This window comes from Caretta caretta, chromosome 2 (genome assembly GCF_965140235.1).
Source record: "Caretta caretta isolate rCarCar2 chromosome 2, rCarCar1.hap1, whole genome shotgun sequence".
In the NCBI taxonomy this organism is placed as follows: Eukaryota; Metazoa; Chordata; order Testudines; family Cheloniidae; genus Caretta; species Caretta caretta.
This window is the reverse complement of record NC_134207.1, coordinates 88,426,198-88,446,349: the sequence shown is the minus strand read 5'-3', so window position 1 is coordinate 88,446,349 and position 20,152 is coordinate 88,426,198. Positions and strand designations below refer to the sequence as shown.

Here is a 20,152-nt window from a genome sequence, read left to right as displayed (position 1 = left end):
AAGATTATATCATACTGCATATATACAAGGGGGCTGAATTAAGGATGCAAAGGCACCCTTAATTCTGGCATTTACAAACTTCTGAACGCTTGACTTTGCAACCTTACTAATGTTCTTTTAGCATAGTTTTGTCATGGATATAATTTCCCAGGTTTTAAAAAAGCAAACTGAAAAAAACAGAACTTCCACCATGTGGCATCATACTGACTCCCAAGTGGCCTCTCAGCAGAGTTGGATCCCTCAGATGGTCCATACAGATATCTGTTACTTGATCTAATGAAGTAACTGATAGCAGTAGTAGGTTGCCATCCTCTATGTAGACTAGTACTATGGGGATGGGACACTTTGCCAGACGTTTCACAGATATGTGCTGACAGCAGAGAAATGAGGAGACTCAGGAACCATTGGCTCCATTCCTAGTACCAGTCTCCTTGCTCAACCAGTCCCAACTCTCTCCTCCCTCCAGTTCCTTGTCTAATTTCAGTGTTCCCCTCTCAGTCCCCTATCACCAGTTCTCTCATTGGTCCCAGTCCCTGCCTCCCAATCTCCCCAACTCCCAGTCCTAGTCTCTCTTCCCCCACCCCAGCCCCAGTCTCACCAGACTACTAATCCCAATCTACTCCTTTCCCTCTCCCCATTCCATCTTTTGTCCTCTCTGTATTCCAATTAGATGGTTTCCTCTTCCATGCTGTCTGGGTGCCAGCAGGGTGGTCACTGAGAGCACGGGGAGACAGGCTTCCTGTTCTCAGTTCTGGTGCCTGGCTCCACCCTAACCTGGAGCAGCTGGGTGCAGACATTACAGAGAAAGTCTTTCTGAGCCCCCACAGCCTGGGCTGGAGCATGCTCAACTACTCCTTGGGAATGGCCCATGAGCAGTCTGGTTAGCACAAGGAACTATGACAGACTCAAGTATGCTCAGTGAGGACAGACTCTTTAGAGACTTTAATTGCTAAATTCTAGCAAGTCTCCATGGAGCATGTATGAACTGTGATTTTTCAAAGGCTTATAACTTGGGCCAAATGTGGATGGATTTTCATAGGGATGGTAAAAGGCACATCCCTGACACAAAGAATACCCATCCTGCCAAATTTCAATTTACTAAGCACAGTGGTTGCCAGATTTTTTTAACTTGAGCAAACCAATGTATTATTTCCTAACTTTGTTCCTGGAAATGGCTGAACCATGTTTGCTGAAATTAATAATAATAATAAAAATCAGTCTGAGTCAGACAGCATGGAAAATTTTAGCCTGCTCAGTTGAAGTTTAGCAAACTTATAAGCAATTGAGAACAGGGTCTTATAATGGGAAGTGTCAGGCAACTTTAGTAGGTGGTGCTACCAGCCCTACCTAAAACACCACAAATTTACAAAGGAATCACTTTTTCCATCACTGACAAACAGCCAATTCTGTGATGAAACATGGCATCTGTTTACCAGGGCATAACAACGCTATTAGGATAGGAAGTTAAGTATATCTTATTCTACTGAAAATGCAGTATAGATTTAAGAGATTAAAATGTAATTACACAAATTGGAAATTGGCCAGAACAATTGTAAAAAGTCTTAGGAGATCTTAGCACTTTGGTTTTACATCTCACTAGAGAAAGGTACTGACAGCACAAACCGTCCTCCAACCTCACACTGGAACGCTGGTATAGGACTGACTCAGAGGGAAGAAGAAAAGGAGTACTTGTGGCACCTTAGAGACTAACCAATTTATTTGAGCATGAGCTTTCGTGAGCTACAGCTCACTTCATCTGATGAAGTGAGCTGTAGCTCACGAAAGCTCATGCTCAAATAAATTGGTTAGTCTCTAAGGTGCCACAAGTACTCCTTTTCTTTTTGCGAATACAGACTAACACGGCTGTTCCTCTGAAACCTGTCAGAGGGAAGAGTGTCACTTCCTGAATCATCCCCACCACTTCAGGCTGGAATTTTTAAAGAAGCCTAAAAGAAATAGATGCTTAACTCCTATTTAAAATTCAGTGGGGACTGGGTGTCTAAGTCCCTTGGGTTCCTTTGAAAATCCCAGGGATAGGCATTCCCTGTTCGTGTCCCACCAAAACACAGGGGTAGGCCTCACCGTGCCGGGGGGAGGGAGGGAGGGAGGGGAGACCTAATCCTGCCGATTGTTGGGTGGGGGAGGGGGGGAGATCTGATGTGCTCATGGAAACAACTGGTGCGGCTTCATGTGGCATATCTTACCCACAATGCATGTGTGTAATTTCCATTCATGTTAACCATTTAACCATTAACACCACTATTTAAAAGAGAATAGCTATCCTAACCTTTCACTACTGTTCCTAACTCTCTAGATTCTTCTCCTCTTCCACTACTTTGTTCTTTCTCTCTATTCTCATAGGGCCTGATTCTGCCACCCTCACTCAAATTGAGTAATATCTTACAATGCAAGCAGTCCTGTTGATTTCTTTCAGACAATGGGAGGTGGGGTGGGGGAATTGGATCCCTAGTCTTTACATTCCAGTGCCAATTATGTTCAAGGCTTTTTAGCTGATAATCATTCAATGAATTTATCCCTACAATTACTAGGTACAGTAAAAACAAAAATTCCCAACTTGCATTTATTGCCCTTCCTCAATTCCTTACTGTGCTTCTGATTAATACTTTTGCACTGCTCTCTGTTCATTCTACCACAAAGATGATAAAGTTACAATGAGATGCAGGGAGAATAGGAGTAACAGGGACACAAGATGAAAAAACAGTACTCATAATAGCTTGCTTTATATTTTCCAAAAAGGAGAGTTGGGGGGAAAGATAGCTAATGCATATTTTGGGAGTGAATATTGTTCTGAGACCATGCTTCAAGTTCGTTACTGACTGTCAGTTTAATTCACAGAAACATGGTAGAGAAGCTGAGTATAAGGACACCTCCACTACAGATTTGGAACACATTTTGTCATCAATTATATAGGTGTTTTAGAGCATGCAGTAGGATCGCATTCCATCAATGAAGGGAATAAAATGTTCCTCAGTCTTTGGGGGCTTTTGTGCATGGGCTTTTAGAGAAGCTGTGTCTTCCCGCTCTCTGAAAACCACAGGTCCTGATGTTCTTGTCTAATGCAGTTTCAAATCTGCCTCAGTCAACATGTCTGTTAGGAATGTGTGCAGCGTGGCAATTTGCTACACTTCCTAAGTGAGTGCTAGACATGTAGCATTTCTGCTGTACTCTCAATTGTTCATGCCACATTAAAGAGATTTTCCAGCACTGTTACTGTACAAATTTAGAATCATGTTGAGGCTGAATGAGCTTTGAATGAAACTATCTCAGATTCATGTCCAAAAAAATCCTGTGCTAAATTTTGCAACAAGAAGCAGCTGGGACTGACTCCAAAGGCATATAAATCATATGTTTTCTTGGGTGATAAGTTGCCTGGTTTTGAACCAGTACTTCAAAAACTGTGCATGTTCTAACTGATCTTCAAGCACCTGAAAATTATTCAAATACATAAATGTGTATCAGTTTGTCTGGTACTTTCAAGGAAGAAAACTGATTTTATTTTTCTGACAAACTGCTGATAAGGCATCAAAAGAGAGATGAATAACAAAGAAAATAATGGTTACCATTGTAAGAAAACAGAAATAATAATTACTTTAATATAATACCTGATATTTTAGTTGTGAATTGATTTGTGATTGGAGGTCCAAATCCTTTCGCTGTGCTGGCTCTAATGGTAAAAGAATAGGTGGTCCCAGGATACAGTCCAAAAAAAAGGTAATGAGTTTCATTTCCTAGCTTTAAAACTCGTCCACTTTGATTCGATAAATCTATTTCTGGGTCAAAGGAACTGACAGCCTTGTAGGTGATCTGCAAAAGAATAAGGAAGTTATAAAATATCTTGAGCAGATGGACAAAGATTGTATCTTTATCCCATAAACCCTTCTGATGTATGCACTGTCAGACATTTTATGATAAGCAATCTTACTCCCTTATACTCTTCAAATCCTGAATCCAATGAAGGGACACAGGAACTCAGCCAAAACTGTTATGAGTTGTTACTTTTATAGATACAGGTTTCAGAGTAGCATGGGATACAGGGACTTAAAGGCAGCTAGATTACAACTGTAAAGGATGGGTTCAGGCTTAAGTTAATACCTTTAAGTTGCTGGCTTTCACAATGTCATTTTTCTGAAACCATATTACTGTTGGTTTTCAACAACAAAAACACAACTCGCAAAAACGGATATGCAAGTGAAAAAGGTGTAGCCTCATTTCTAAGCTGTCTGAATATAATTACACCTTGCACTGAATAAGATTAGCCTTACTAGATGACAAGGGCAGTTTTAAGTGAATGCTTCACAAAGTGGGTGATCCTTATGCTTCAGTCTCAAGTTCATGTCTTATTATTGCTGCATTGTAATTCTTCCGGTTGTGATTGCATTGCACGAAACTCAGATTCCCATTTTGGGAAAAAATATGTTAAATATCAGCAAAATAGATCCCTCATTTTTCATTCCTTCCTTTCAAATACTGTTACCTGTTTTCATTAAAACAGCAATACAACTTCACAGTAAAGTACTGTTGTCAAGGTTCCTTCCCCACTCTGAACTCTAGGGTACAGATGTGGGGACCCTCATGAAAGACCCCCTGAGCTTATTTCTACCAGCTTAGGTTAAAACTTCCCCAAGGCACAAAGTCTTTGCCCTTGGATTAGGTAAAACGCTGCCACCACCAAGTGTTTTAGACAAAGAACAGGGAAAGGACCACTTGGAGTTCCTATTTCCCCAAAATATCCCCCCACGCCCTTACACCCCTTTTCCTGGGGAGGCTTGAGAAAAACAAGATGAGCACAAACCCCTTGGATTTTTAAGACCCAAAAAACCCAATCAGATTCTTAAAAATCAGAACTTTATTAGAAGAACAAAAAAAGAGATAGAGTACAACTCTGTAAGATCAGAATGGAAGATAATCTTACAGGCAGTCAGATTCAAAACATAGAGAATCCCTCTAGGCAAAACCTTAAGTTACAAAAAGGCACAAAAACAGGAATACACATTTCCTCCAGCACAGCAAATTTACAAGCCATAACAAAGAAAACCGAACGCATTTTCTAGCTAGATTACTTACTAACCTTTTTCCTCCCCTCCAGATTTGAAAGTATCTTGTCCCCTCATTGGTCATTTTAGTTCAGGTGCCAGTGAGGTTACCTTAGGTTCTTAACCCTTTACAGGTGAAAGGATTTTTGCCTCTGGCCAGCAGGGATTTTATAGCACTGTATACAGAAAGGTGGTTACCCTTCCCTTTATATTTATGACAACTGTACAGTGTTTTTACTGGTAACTTAACATCTATCACCTATAACAACAACAGGATCATTTAAAAACAAGGAACTCGTTAAAAAAATTAAAATGTAAAAATGATTCCCCCCCTTTTTTGCTTTTAAATAAGTAGATTTAGTTGCAATTTATACATACCTCCAGCGCTATTATATACAATGAAAATTGACATTGTTATATTTATAGCACATTATCATACTTATCTGAAGGAATATTTAGATAGAAACATTAAGAATGTGTATACTGTGTATATTAAACAAGGGCCTGAAAGAGAGATACAGTACATCATAATAATATTATTCCTTATATTCATAGATATTAAGGTCAGAAGGGACCATTATGATCATCTAGTCTGACCTCCTGCACAACGCAGGCCACAGAATCTCACCCACCCACTCCTGCAATAAACCTCTCACCTATGTCTGAGCTATTGAAGTCCTCAAATCATGGTTTAAAGACTTCAAGGTGCAGAGAATCCTCCAGCAAGTGACCCGTGCCCCATGCTACAGAGGAAGGCAAAAAACCCTCAGGGCCTCTTCCAATCTGCCCTGGAGGAAAATTCCTTCCCGACCCCAAACATGGTGATCAGCTGAACCCTGAGCATGTGGGCAAGATTCACCAGCCAGATACCCAGGAAAGAATTCTCTGTAGTAACTCAGATCCCACCCCATCTAACATCCCATCACAGGCCATTGGGCCTATTTAGCATGAATAGTGCTTTTCATTAGTAGCTCGCAAATCCCTTCACAATGTTTAATGTATTTATGCTCACAATATCCCTGTGAGGGGAACTGGCACTCACTCAGGTACAATACTAACCCTTCCCATTGCAGTTAAATATCTATAATTTCCTAAAATCTCTGAATCAGTGAAAAATGTAATTGTACATAATACATCTAGTCTAGTATCAATAAAATGCTGAGGACAGGTATTAGTGCCCAAGAAAAACTTTGATACACTTTTGTTAGGACTAATCTAGTCTCCTGAAATTCCCTGAGCAAGGACTGATCTAAAAAAACTGCTCCCATGAAGTCTGTGGGGAAGCAGAGAGAGTGGTGGAGCCACCAGATATGGTGGTTCTTAGCTGGATTTCCCAATGACTCACCCCAGTTTTATTTAAAACACACAGGAGGTCACAGATTCTGTGATCCCCGAGGTAGAACTATAGCTATCAGGAGAATGCACCACAAAAACACAAGCTCTTTCATAGCTCATAAGCAACATGTTCATTTAACAAAAAGTGACTTGCTTGGGCAAACTAAGCATACATTTGTTCTCATAGTATTTACATCCCGCTCCTGCTATCATTCAGTAAAACTTTACCTACTCAAGATTTTTTTTTTCTGAAAATTCTCACAACACTGCTGAGACCAGGGCACCTTTACAGATGGCAGCCGCAGTGGGAAGGTTAACAATGAAAAAGGAGTGACCGCAATTTTTCACTCTTACCAGATTTAGGTAATGTTGCTTAAAATGCTGGTGGGCTGGCTAGAATCCTGCATACAGCTAGCGCTCCTTTCACTGCCACCAACTGGACTGTTGCACTGATGTTGGCAATGGTGGGAAATGGGGCGGAAACAAAAAGAGCTTTATGTAGACAAGTCTACACATGTTAGTACCATTTTGTCCTCTAAATGATGTCTCTTACTCACTGAGGTTCTGGGTTTCAAACACATTAGGTGCAAATCCCCTGCTGAAATCAGTGGATTTGCACCTAATTACACTAGTGGTGAACTGGACCCTTGATACTTTCATTCCACAGTTTTCCCCACCAGAAACATAAGTGGCTACCTGGGAGTTGCAGATTGTTTTACCTAGTTTAAAGGCAAATTCAGGTTTGTTTTACAGTGGAACCTTAGAGTTACAAACACCAGAGCTACGAACTGACCAGTTAACCAGTTAACCCCACACCTGGAACCAGAAGTATGGAATCAGGCAGCAGCAGAGGCAAAAGAAAAAAAAAAGAAAATACAGTACTGTTCTGTGCCAAACAGCTACTAAAAAAAATAAAGAGAAAGCAGCAATTTTTTTCTGCATAGTACAGTTTCAAAGGTATAAGAAGTCAATGTTCAGTTGTAAACTTTTGAAAGAACAACCCACAACATTTTGTTCAGCGTTACGAACATTTCAGAGTTACAACCAACCTCAGTTCCTGAGGTGTTCATAACACTGAGGTTCTACAGTATTTTTGAAGACATTACATATCTCCAACTGCATAAAAGCTTGATGAATCATGAAGATCTTATTAATCTACACTATACTTTTTCTCTGTCCTGCTGTTTATAGTGGGAGTTCCAGTCTCTTCCCGTCATTGGTATCTAGGAAGAAGATAACTCTGTGTTTTTTCCCTTTGTCCCAGAAGTGGGTTAAGAAAAGTTTCTTCGCCACCACATCAGGCACAGTGCTCCCCTGTGATCCACTGAGTGCCTCTAAGGAACAGAACACCTTGTGATGATTAAAAACCCAGTGTGACATATCTCAGGCTCATAAGCAACAGGATGGCGTGCCACAGAACTAGACCCAGGCAAGCAAATAGGAGCCTTCAATTGTGTCTCGTGAGTTGTAGTTTGTATTCAGCCACCTGATCAGGTCCACCACCTTAACTGGGATTTGCAGAAAGATCAAGACCTGGTGTGACTGAATCAAACTGCTGATATCAGTATTTATACTTAAACTGACTTTTTTTAAATGTAATCTGATTTATGTTGCTTGTCCTATTCCCACTGTAACTGCACTTTTGATTAACATCAAGCACGGAAAGATATTAATATTAATTTCTTTGAGCTATTTCTTTTTCTCATTGTTAGAATTCTGAGTTGTTTTGAAAGAAGCTTGAAATTTCCCATAATCCTTACAAGTGCAGAGTTGGTCTATTATTCTCCTCTCAATGAATGCACCTCTGCAACTCCTACAACAGTTTATGTAAGTTACATGCAAGTATTAAGGAGAGAGCTATGCCACGGGGCACAAATTACTCAGCAATAAGGTTATGCCTGTGTGTTTTTAGGCAGAAAGTTTGCCAATACGCATTTTTGGACAAGTCAGGCCTAAAATCAGCAAAGATACTAAAATATGTATCAATTAAAACAGTCTGATCATTGACGAATTGTTTGGTTTGCAACATTATGAAAGTTAGCTCTACCAAAACCAAGCCATACATTATCATAATCTTTCACAATAAAACAGCCTGCAAAACAGCATCAGTTGCTTAGCATTCAAATTAACTCTTTTCTTTTACTGTATCTTTCTCTCCCTCTGTCTCTCAAGCATTTCAATTCCAATTTAGTAGTAAGGTCAGGTAAGAGGTTTAACAATGATTACTGTCTGACAGCTTAATCTGTGCAGTCCTTTGTCAGTTTTTCTGAAAGGTATTCAGGCAAAGGTTTCATATGAGGAAGAACAGCAATTTTTAGAAACCTAACAACATGTAATTTTGTTGAATTTGCATTAAAAAATGCTAGCTTTTTTTTTTAAATTGCACCTGCTTGTTTCTATTACAATAGGCTTCCTGAAATGAGTCCCATATAAATGTGATGATGACTGTCACTACTATTATCTCTTCCATTTTTTCTTTTTAACAATTCACTCTAAGATCTACTAAGATCTAAGATCTATCTATATTACTAAATAGAACAATATACCTCACAGGTTTAGCAAGTGGCATCCTCAGGTATAGTAACCCAGTGCCATCCTCATTTCCAGTAATTTTCTCCTGCATTAGATTTTATTTGTGTTGTCAGCTTGTGTTCTAACTGGGACAATTTTCAAAGAAACATTTAATTTTTAATTATCTTATACCAATTATGCTCTTCTTTTAATTTTTGCATTGTTTCCTGTAAACGTACAAGACAGGGCCAAATTTCTCAAAGAAATACAGTATTTTAAAGTGTTTCGTTTCAGCCTAAGTAATATTTTAAACTTATTTAGTGCCTTTCCTCCCATTTCTAAATCTCTTATCAACTGTTGCCCGGATTTAGCAAAGGACTTGAGGATGCTTAAGTTCGACTGAAGTCAGTGGGACTTAAGAACATGTTTAATTGCTTTACTGTATCAGGGACTAAATAAATAACCACAGAATATAACTAAAATTCAGCCCCTAAGTGCTAACAATCTAAATAGGCAAGACAGACAGCAGTGGGAAGGGAGAGTGGGATCAGAGCCAGAGACAGGTGAGGTGCCTAAGGGCACACAGCAGGTTGATGGCAGCCAAGGAGAGAATCCAGGTCTTCTGATTCCTAGTGTTCCCCGTTCACTAGACCACACTGCCTCTTTATGTGCCTCAGTCCGACATGCAGTGTGGACAATCAACCAAGCACAACACAATTTGTTGTGTACATACTACACAATTTTTTATGGGAGTCTGGAAAATGAAATCTACAAACATTTTTAACAAAGTATTTTTATCAACAGGATGCCAATACATCAAAATTGTAGGTAAAAATGAAACCATGATAAAAATGTGTGTTTGAGAAACCATGATAAAAAATATCTACCTCATACAAAGTGATCACACCATATGTTTGCACTGGCTCTCTCCACTGAAGAAAAATCTTCTCCTCAAAAGTACTTCCTTGGATTGATTCAAGTGGTACAGCACTAGGGACTAATGAAAAGGAAAGAAAAGAAAAAAGTACTGTTTTGGAAAGTAACATATAGAAATGCTCAAACTAACATTTACATTCTCTAGGCATGATACCAGTTCATCAGGTTTCAGTCCCCTGTTCAGTATAACAGTTTACATTCTGCAGATATAAATATTCTTTGGCAAATTGTTAAACAGATCCTATGCAGCCCTTTTCTCTTCTCTCTTTCTCCCTGGCTATAACAGGGGTATAATAGATTACGTGCCCGCTAGGAAATAACAGTCACTATCTCTTCCCCATAGAACAAAGCTAACATGTTATCAATGTGGTTTTCGACTGTTAATGGATACAGCTGTAAAGGAAGAAGTATAAACATATGTGCCACTTGCAGAACACTACAGTCTAAAACAGAGAAACAGCAGGGAACATAAGACTTCTCCAGTAAAATGTCATTGATGAAAAAGGTGGGAAATTTGGCTTTTTTGCTAGGATTTAAGTGAAGTGTCTTGTTTACAAGTCAATTTTCAGTACCTCTTCCTTAACCACTATCCTACACATTTCCTAAACTAGAAATATATATGAAACACTCATCTATGACACATATAAATATACTAAGGTATAAGGCACTGTTTTAGTAGATTAAGGTACTGTAATTAGCCTGTATAAGGGTGTCATACATAGTATTTGGACAGCGATGCTGGCTGTCATTAGGACTGAAGCCTTACAACAGAGTGGGTGGTAGGAAACAGTGATGACAATACGAAGACCTGGCACCTTTCTTAAGGCCTCTCATTACATGAGACACCCAAGACTGAAGAATCAGCATTATCAGAAGTGTCAGGTTTCTAATATCATCTCCTTGTACCTCTGCAACGGTTTGCTTTCCCACACTCACCTTAGTAGAACCCCCAGAACACAGTATTCCGAGTAGGAAAATGCACACAGGGTATATGCACTCCTCTATGCAGCACATCCAGAGTCCAACCTAAGTAGCTGTGCCAGGCACATCTATATAATGCTGACTTCAGTATGGGCAGCTGACTACCTGAAGCCTGCTGACAAAGTGGAGGGAATTTGGAGAACAGCACCAAAACTGATTAAGATTTGGAGTCAGAGTGACTGGGGAAAGAGATCAGAACTACACATATCTTGGCTAAATTATGAGTAAAGAAAATCAGTATGACAACCATCTACAAATGTCTGAAGGGTGTAAATCCCAAGAAGAGGGATAAATTATGTTTTGGGGGGGTTAATTAAGAGTAATGGGATTAAAGCAAGAAAAGAAAAATTTGAGATGACCCTATTTCATAATTAATTAATTATATATTTCCATTGGGTTATTTAAAACTAACTGGATTTGACTCAAAAATACACTGTAACGAATGGTCCCGTATTGGCAGAAAGATGGACTACAGGAGTATGTCTTTTCTGAGAGCTTGTCCACATGGCGAGTTAGTGCGTGGCAAGCCACAGTGTGAACTTACAGAGCACTAGTTTACTATGCACTAAGTCGAGGAGTGAACCCTGGTACCACATAAGAAAAGTTTCATGGTGCACTTTGACATAGTGCTGTTGCAGAGTGCACTATGGAACTTTTAGTGTGCAGTAACAGGGTACACATGGCAACCTTAATGCACAGCAGGCTACAGTGCAGTCCATTCACACACTGGCTTGCCACGCAGAGTCTCTGTGGACAAGCCCTAACTCCAGTTTCTATGAAGTGCATGACTCTTTGTAAGTTGAAAATTATTAGGTATTGGAACATGACCACTTTTGCAAGGTAAAAACTTGCTCCTGTACTCCAATATGCGGGTGCATGTGAAAATAGCTTGCAAAATCAACATGCATGGCACAATGTAATTCAGTGTAGATACAAACCTTTCTTCTACGCCTTCTCTTTGATTTGTAATAGAAAATCAAAGAGTGCTGAATCTTGTCAAACAACATGTTAAATAACATGATGTAAAAATGGCTGTATAAGAAAAAGGGCCATTTCATCCTTAAACTAAAGGATTCTCTCCTTCTAATCTCTTTTTGGGGCATGGGCAATGGAGCGAAAAGAAAAAGGAGTATATTCTTTGCAGTTACGGAAGATCCAATCTCTACGTTTTTCCATATTGGAGCAGAAGTTCCCCTTTGCAGAACAATTTCGAAGATCAGGGCTTTTATGGGCTATTCCATTTCATGATAATTGTACATTTTGAAACAGTTTAAATTCTGTTTTCTCCAGTTCCTGTCTTTGCCAAGACATGCAGCAGTCAATAAAAAGACAGCATAGTGTTTTGGCCTTCTGAGGCGGGGGCAGAGGAGGTCTGCAGTAAATTAGTAAGGGTGGGGTCTTTGTTTTTAGTTCTAGGAATTAACTTGATCTACACAAACCCTAAAACTTTCCTGACATAATTATAGATATATATGTTTTTGATTTGGTTTTGTAGGATCTAAACATTTCAGTCTTCTGCTGTTAGTTGTTTCTAACTAAGAATATTTGGAAACAGCAAATATATGTAATTTTTTGGTCTTCATAATATGTAAAGTATCCTGACTGCAAGAAAAAAGGGGCTTTACTTCAAGACAACAGAATAATTCATCCATGAACAGCCACATTTTCTTGAGAAATAAGAGGACTTTTACAATTCTGCAGTGAACTGATTGGCCAGAAAAAATGTTTTAGTGTTCCTCTGTTAAAAGGCAAGCTATTCATATAAATGGAAATATGGGAAACAATCATGTGTCTCTTTTAAAAATGCACCACCGAGCAGTACAATGATGATAATGATTTGGGCTAATGATATTCCTTGTTGCATTACAGATGGATTTATACAGAGTAGTCACTAGAGCTTACTGAAAATGTCTATCTCTCTCTCTCTCTCTCTTTATCCGTTCTAGGGCCATGTTTTTAGAACTGTATTTGCAAAAATACACGCACAAATACTATACCACCACAGAGAGTCATGATAATTGCAGTCCTCATATGACACCAATGATTAAAAGAACTGGCTGAAAAGCTCTCTCAACCTTTGGTGCTGATTTTTAACAAGACTTGGAACACTGGGTAAGTTCCAGAGGACTGGAAATCAGTAAATGTTATGTCAATACCTAAAAAGGGTAAACTGAATGACCTGGGTAACTATAGGCTGGTAATCCCGGGCAAATCATAGAATGGCTGATATGGGACACAATCAGTAAAGAATTAAAGAATGTCACATAATTAATGCCAATCAACACAAGTTTAATGGAAAATAGGGCTGGTCAAACAAACGATATAATTTTTGATGAGATAAGAAGTTTGGTTGATATAGATAACTTTTTGACATAATATACGTAGAATGTCATGTGCCTTTCATCAGTCTGATTAAAAAAATAGCACTATACAAAATCTTTGTAGCATATATTGAATAGCTAAAAACTGGTTAACTGGTAGATCTAAAAAATTAATTGTAAATGGGAAATCATCATTGATTAGGGGTGCTTCCAGTGAAGTCTTATAGGTATCTGCTTCTGGCCCAATGCAATAGCTGTTTGTAATATTTATAATGATCTCGAAAAAATTAAAAAATCTCTGCATTAAAAATTTGCAGATGGCACACAAATTGATTGTGTCATAAATAATGATAGGACAGATCAGTTATACAAAGCTTTCTGGGTCACTTGCCAAACTGCATTTTAATAGAGCCAAAACCAAGGTTATACATCTAGGAACAAAGAATGCAGTTCACACATATAAGGTGCAAGACTATATCCTGGAGTATGGTGACACTGAAAAGAATGTAGGAACTATGGTGGATGACAGCTGAGAATGAGCTGCCAGTGGCATGCTGTAGCAAAGAGAATTAATGCAAACCCTGGATGCAAGTAGGGTAATATAAAGTAGGATTAAGGAGATGGTATTACCTCTGCTCAGGGCATTAGCAAGACCGTTATGTACAATTCTGGTGTCTACATTTCGAAGAGGATGTTGAAAAATTGGAAAATGTTCAGAAAAGAGGTTCAAAAATTATTTTGAGATCTGGAGAACATTCCTTATAATGAGATAAAGAAAATCTCTTTAGTTTATCAAATAGAAGGTAGAGAATTGACTTGACCATGGTGTGTATGTGCCCATATGGAAGATTTCTGATAGTAATCCAGCAAAAAAGGGCAAAACAAGATCTAGTGGTTGGAAGCTGAATATATTTTTAAATATATTTGTTCAAAGTAGTAAATTCAAAAACTCACCATCTTCATCAGTTTGTACTACAAGTTCTTGGCTTTCCTTTCGTCCTTCCGGATTCATGAGAACCAGTTTTACACTGACGTTTGTGTAGGGTGACAGATTGGTAATTGTGTGCTGTGGGCGTGAACTTTCCGTATCCCAGCTTACTTCCTCTCTGACTTGCTCTTGTCCTCCAGCTTGGTAGCGGTAATGGACCGTGAGGTTATATCGATGGCAACGTGTTACATTGTATCCAAATGGCTCCCAACGAATAGTGATTTGCCAGGATTTGATTTCCACAACCTCTAGTTTTCGTGGCCCACGCATGGGATCTGTGAAAATATCCATATGATTCTGATGTACTATTTGTGCATGTTACAGTCTAAAAGAGGAAACTGATGCACAGTTCTGTATTATATTCTTGTGAATATACATCTCTATGACAGTGTGAAAGGAGAATAAAACCAGATTTGATTATTATATTTTGATTTTTTTAAATCAAAGTAATCATTGATCACAGAAGGGAGAAGTACCTTTGATAAAGAAAACAAGAGAAGATACAGTACAAGACAGATAAAAAGAGAGAGTATAACAAAAACCTTTAAATACATGTTTAAATTAAAAGATGAAAATTGAGAAACAAATGTTAATAAAGAATCTCTATGATGTCAAATTCCCTTTCCAGAATTTAGAAGTATGTTCGTTAATACATTCATTTTTCTTATATTTGTGCTAGCACTTTTAAAGTAAGAAAGACATTGAAAAGTAAAGCAAATATATAAAGCAAAAGGTAATTTTAAAGGGAAACTTTCCAGTAAATGACAAACTGCTCCCCAAGGAGAGTTTTTTTACACAGAAAACCATTGATTTTTAAAAGTAATTTCTTTATTCATTTCTCTTTTTTCCATCAGTTAGACAGAATGCAATTAATCAACGAGCAATCCGGTTAGGACCCAAAGCTAATACTCCTACTTCTTGCAAATGTGCCATAGTTTCTTTCATGATCACAAGGAGTCAAGGCTTTGGTTTTATAGCTCACCCAAAAGATGGTAAATCAAGCAGCACAATATACCATTTTAGGACACTTGTTCAGTAAAGATTCAGAGGGAAAAACATATGAAACCTGAGTCACACACCTGGGTTTTCCCTTGGGTCTCCAAACCAACATCTGGACAAGACCAACCTTTCTTATCAGATATAAGCTAAGATCATAGCCCAGGGATATATGGCTGTATGCAAAGCAGAGGAAGACTAGTTGCTACTTGATCAAACGATGCTGCTTAGAGGATCAACACTCTCTCCACTCACACTGCCACAAACAATGAGAGACTGAGATAGGAAATGAACCCAAATTTCCATCGCAGAACAGCACTACACTGGCCTGCACTTGCCCTTCATTTTTAGTGAATTAACTATGTATGCAAAACACGTCATTAGTGGAGCTATTACACATATTTAGCAATAATCTTTTTTTTTCATATTGGAGCCCTCAACAAGATTAAAGCCAATGTTTAGCTTTATCTATTGCTTCACTAGTTAAATTCTTAGAAGAGTTTTAATGAGCTAGAAACCTCTCATACATAAACAAATTAATATGCATCTCCCCCCTCTTACTTTTATTAATCAACACGTCTTTACCAAAAATGTTCTAAACACTTTCCTCAAAGTTTCATCACTTTTACCTGTTAATAAGATCCCTGCATGCTTAATATATTTCTTCAAAGATATTATTCATCTCTACCTTAACTCCTTGAAGAAAAGGTGTTAAGATATTGCATACTCTCTGTATAACCTACAAAGATTTTAATATTTTTCCTTCACGCTTTTTATTGCTATGAAAAAATAAATTTAAAGGAACCCCTGCTTCCTTTAAATCTTTCAGATATTCATTTATTAATTGTGGATGAACTACATAGTCTTGACTAGCTTTGCAGAATATTTTTTAATGTAGTCAGCCAATAAGTTTCACATTGCATCTGTCAACTGGCAACCAGACACCAGAATGAATTTAACTAAATAATTCATTACCTCACATCCAGTGACTAGACTCATTGGGCCAAATCCTCAATTGGTGTAAAGCTGGTATGACTCCATTCACTTCACTCAGTGACTAAGGTCATTTACTCTAGCTGTGAATTTGGACCATTGGGGGGTTTACGTTTTGTATGCTACCACATTAAGACTAGTGAGAAGTAACTGCTCCCCCGCCCCCATCCCCCCAAAAAATTCAGTCTGGACAAGCTCCCAACAGTTTGAACATTTTGCTAAACTTTTGTGCCTACTACTGAGAAAAGGTGCTCTTCTCTTAATTCCTAGCTCAGTTTCCAGCATTTTGATTCAAATTGGGCTGGGAATCCTGAAAGAACAGCATTTCTTCTGACATTTTGGAACTTCCACTGCCATTTGTGGTTGGAACCAACTAAGTGCACACAATAGGTATGAAAAACTAGAAGAAAATGCTTATTAGAACTTTTTGAACTCCAAAGGAAACTAGGGTTTGGTTTCACTTTGTGTTTTAACCAAAAAGTCAGATCAATTTTTTTATTGTTATCTAAAATGTGGACCAGGATACAGTGGTCAAAGACAACAGCTACTCTATCAAAAGATCCAAAAATGAGCCTCCGTCTGACCAACAGGTAGGTGCTAAGCTAATCTGCAAGTGCCCTACCTTGTATATACCTAAAATAACATTTTCATTTATATGGTACTAACACCTAAAGCACAGCACATGGCTTCCAATAATATGGAAGTGTGTTCACTTTATTCTTTGGATATCTGAAGTAAAAGATATGCAGGGTACTAGGAGAATGACTGCTGCACCCTGGTGCAGTAAGTCAAGAGGAATCAGGGTATGAATTTTGTTGCTACACTATTTTGTAAAACTAAGATTCAATTTAACTAAGATTTTATGATAATCCTATCTTGTTTTAGTTTTCAATGGAATTTTTACATTCACTCTTTCTGATGGGTCAATTCCCAACTTTAAATGGAGTGAAACAGCACGAATTAGAAATTCACTAGTGACATTTGCTTTTGTGCTCTTGACAGCTGCATTGATGATCCCTGCAGCACATGAAGGCCATTGTCCTAGAACTACAATGTATGTATAAATTGACAACTTCATAATTCACAGTGCTAATCAGAATTCAAACCACATTTCTTAGATTAGAAGACAACATAAGCCTTACATGCCATTACTATAATTTTATATGCAACATATAAATCTCATAGGGTTAGGTAATAGGGTAATTAATTATATTTTCACAAATAGAAGACTACAACTAATTGCTAAACGTTCGTTTTCTTCGCACTTGGTAAAACTCTTCTTGTGGAGATTACAAAGCTAGACCCTTCTGCTCACACTGCAGCTCCCTGGATAAACGGTCATTTTGTTGTTCCTCAGTATACTGGCTATTATGATAGGACCCACTGGCATGAATCATGAGGCCAGCTGGGACAACCTGGGTCTACTGACTCATGATGAGAGAGTAGGATTGCTTCCCCTGAGGAGTGCACTGTCTGTCATGCCTGAAGCTTAGTCAGGCAGCTCTTACCAATTCCCCTGATGGTGCCTGCAGCATTTTTCATACTGCTCTCTTTCTGCCAGTTTCAGCTGGGTATCAAGCAGTGAGGTCTGACAGTTGCAGCTCTGACCTGAGGGACCAGCAAGCCCAGTTCTAGCCCGTGGCACTTTAGCATCCCATTTAATCAGTGATCCTAGCGTCTTCTACATTCAGCTCTGTTTTCCTGAGAATATGAAGCAGAAACTGACTGATAGGATCCATTTCCATTGCAGGTTCAATTCACTGCTCATTTCTCTGGAGCTTCAAACTTTACCTCCTATTACAGCAACAGCACTTTGTCTGCCTCTACCGAAAGAAGGACAGGAGACTCTTGATATGGATTTAATCGGGCTGCAACTTTATTATTAGATGTCTGAGACTACCTGGCAGACAAAGTGTGCAGTGCAGGCAACTCCTTGTTCATTCAATAGCTGTCCAGGGGCTTCCGCCAGCCCGCCCTTCATTTTTCATCCAGGTACCCCAGCCAGCCCATGTCTGGGACCTTACCATCGACCCCCCTCCCTCCGCCTCCCTTGTAGAAGATTTAAGGTGGACTATAAGAATGGGGGGGTTTGCTCCCTGCCATACCGTTCATAGACGCCTCAACCCCCTCCCTTCTGTTCCTTTTCAAGTTCTTTCCCAGGCCACTTATCTGGTCACTGGATGCCTTCCCTATGGAGTACCTGTATGGGACGTCTGCCCCACACTTACTTAACCCCCTTTCCTCCTCACCATAATAAGTCCTCCCTGAAACCTGCTGTGGGGAAGGCAACCCCGCCCCCCACCACACACATACTCTACCTAGACCAATCTGGTGGTGGGGGGAAAATTCCTTCCCAGACCCCCTAAAAAGGGGTGACTAGCGCAATTCCCACAGCAGGTCCTAACTAAACCTTGCATTTTCTAACTCAAGGTGAGAGAGGGAGGATGGGTGTTGTTTTGTCTGCTGTGTGGAGGAAGGGGCTGCTAATGTCCAGGCTTGCCCCTTTTAAAGCCTTGTGTACTTACATTCCCAGGGGATGAGTTAGCATCACCACACTGACCCCCTCCCTGCCCCACCTTTCTGCATCAGCTTCTAACTCCTCCCGACCCAGCCCCCCAGAAAGCACTGCTACCTTCCTCTGGCAAGTCCAGACAATGTCCCCCACCCCTCATTAAGGTGCGGTGCAGTTATTTTCAGTAACAGAGAAATACATTTAGCTATAATTTTAGTGTCCTGTCACTGATAATCAAAAACGTGGGTTAGAACTACAGCTCATGCTGCCAGGTTTCTCTTTTCTGTGTCATCATGGACTGCAGAGGCCTATTGAAATAAAAGAATAGAAAAGGAAACGGTAGGCTACTTTTACACAATAGCTCTATATTCCAACACCAAATGGGATTTAAACAGATACTAATACATCTTAGACAGGTACATTTGAAAAAGAATCCTTACTCTTACAACAGAAATGAAAATATTTTTCTTGTCTAGGCAAAATATTCGTGTGATCTAGCCCTGTTTAATAATTTAATAAACTTGTGTTCAGGCTGGCATTTATCAGGGAAGTAAAGGGGCAACTAGAATTACATTTGTCTATAAGTGAACTTTCTGGAAAATTCTGTCACTCACTGGTAGCCAAACACATATCTGATTTCATTTGTGACAGCTGAGGCGTGAGTGGAGTGTGTTGGTGCTGTGAGGAGGTCAGAGTGGAATAATGGTTGGGTTTGTATTATTTTGTTTCTTGTATTGCTTGGCTTGTTACTTTTCAGCTTTTTATATGAAGGAGATGGGGAATGGGTTGCTGGATTTATATTCTTAATGGCTATCAAGAGCACCTGATGCACACGACAGCCACTTTTTATTTTTTTAATCACTTTTAGACTATAAAAACCAAAATACTTTAAAAATTATCACCATTATTATCTTTAAGCCTCCTGTTAAATGAATGCCCTTACTCTTCAAACCAACCAGGGGAAAAGCTCCCATGCAGGGAGGAAAGATGGTCTTACAGGTAAGGCACAAGAATAGGATCCTGGAGTCCTTGCCTTTGCCAGAGACTCTCTGAATAATCGTGTACAAGTCTCTCATGGTATGTCTACACTGCAATTACAAACTCATGGTTGGCCTGTGCCAACTGAATAGGGCTTACAGGACTTGGACTAAGGAGCTGTTTAACTGCGGTGTAGAAGTTCAGACTCAGGCTCTCGGATCCTGCAAAGTGGGAGTGTCCAAGAGTTTGGGCTGCAACCCAAGCCCGAACGTCTACACTGAAATTAAGCGGCCCCTTCGCCCGAGCACTGCAAGCCTGACTCAGTTGGCACTGGCCAGTGTGGGTTTTTTATTGCAATGTAGAGATATCCTTAATGTCTCTGTGCCTCAGTTCCCTACCTGTAATATGGGGGGAAAATAAAGCTTCCCTGGATGTCAGAGGGTGCTGAGCATAATTTTATGAATCTTTGTATGGCACTCAGATGCTAGAATTCTGGGGGTATGGGAATGGGGAGGAAGAGATAAGCAGAGACACACCTTGGTCTTGA

General features: G+C 39.3%; 1 protein-coding gene across 9 annotated transcripts in view; it reads right to left on the bottom strand.

Moving 5' to 3' along the window:
- Positions 1-20,152, bottom strand: part of PTPRM (protein tyrosine phosphatase receptor type M) — a 682,939-nt gene that overhangs the window by 278,113 nt on the left and 384,674 nt on the right. For all 9 annotated transcript variants that reach the window (XM_048840290.2, XM_048840291.2, XM_048840293.2 and 6 more), the window contains exons 8-10: positions 14,093-14,401; positions 9,788-9,897; positions 3,624-3,825 (exon numbers count right to left, since the gene is read on the bottom strand). In XM_048840290.2, the coding sequence (XP_048696247.1) occupies positions 3,624-3,825; positions 9,788-9,897; positions 14,093-14,401 (621 nt within the window). The remainder of the gene's footprint in view (positions 1-3,623; positions 3,826-9,787; positions 9,898-14,092; positions 14,402-20,152) is intronic.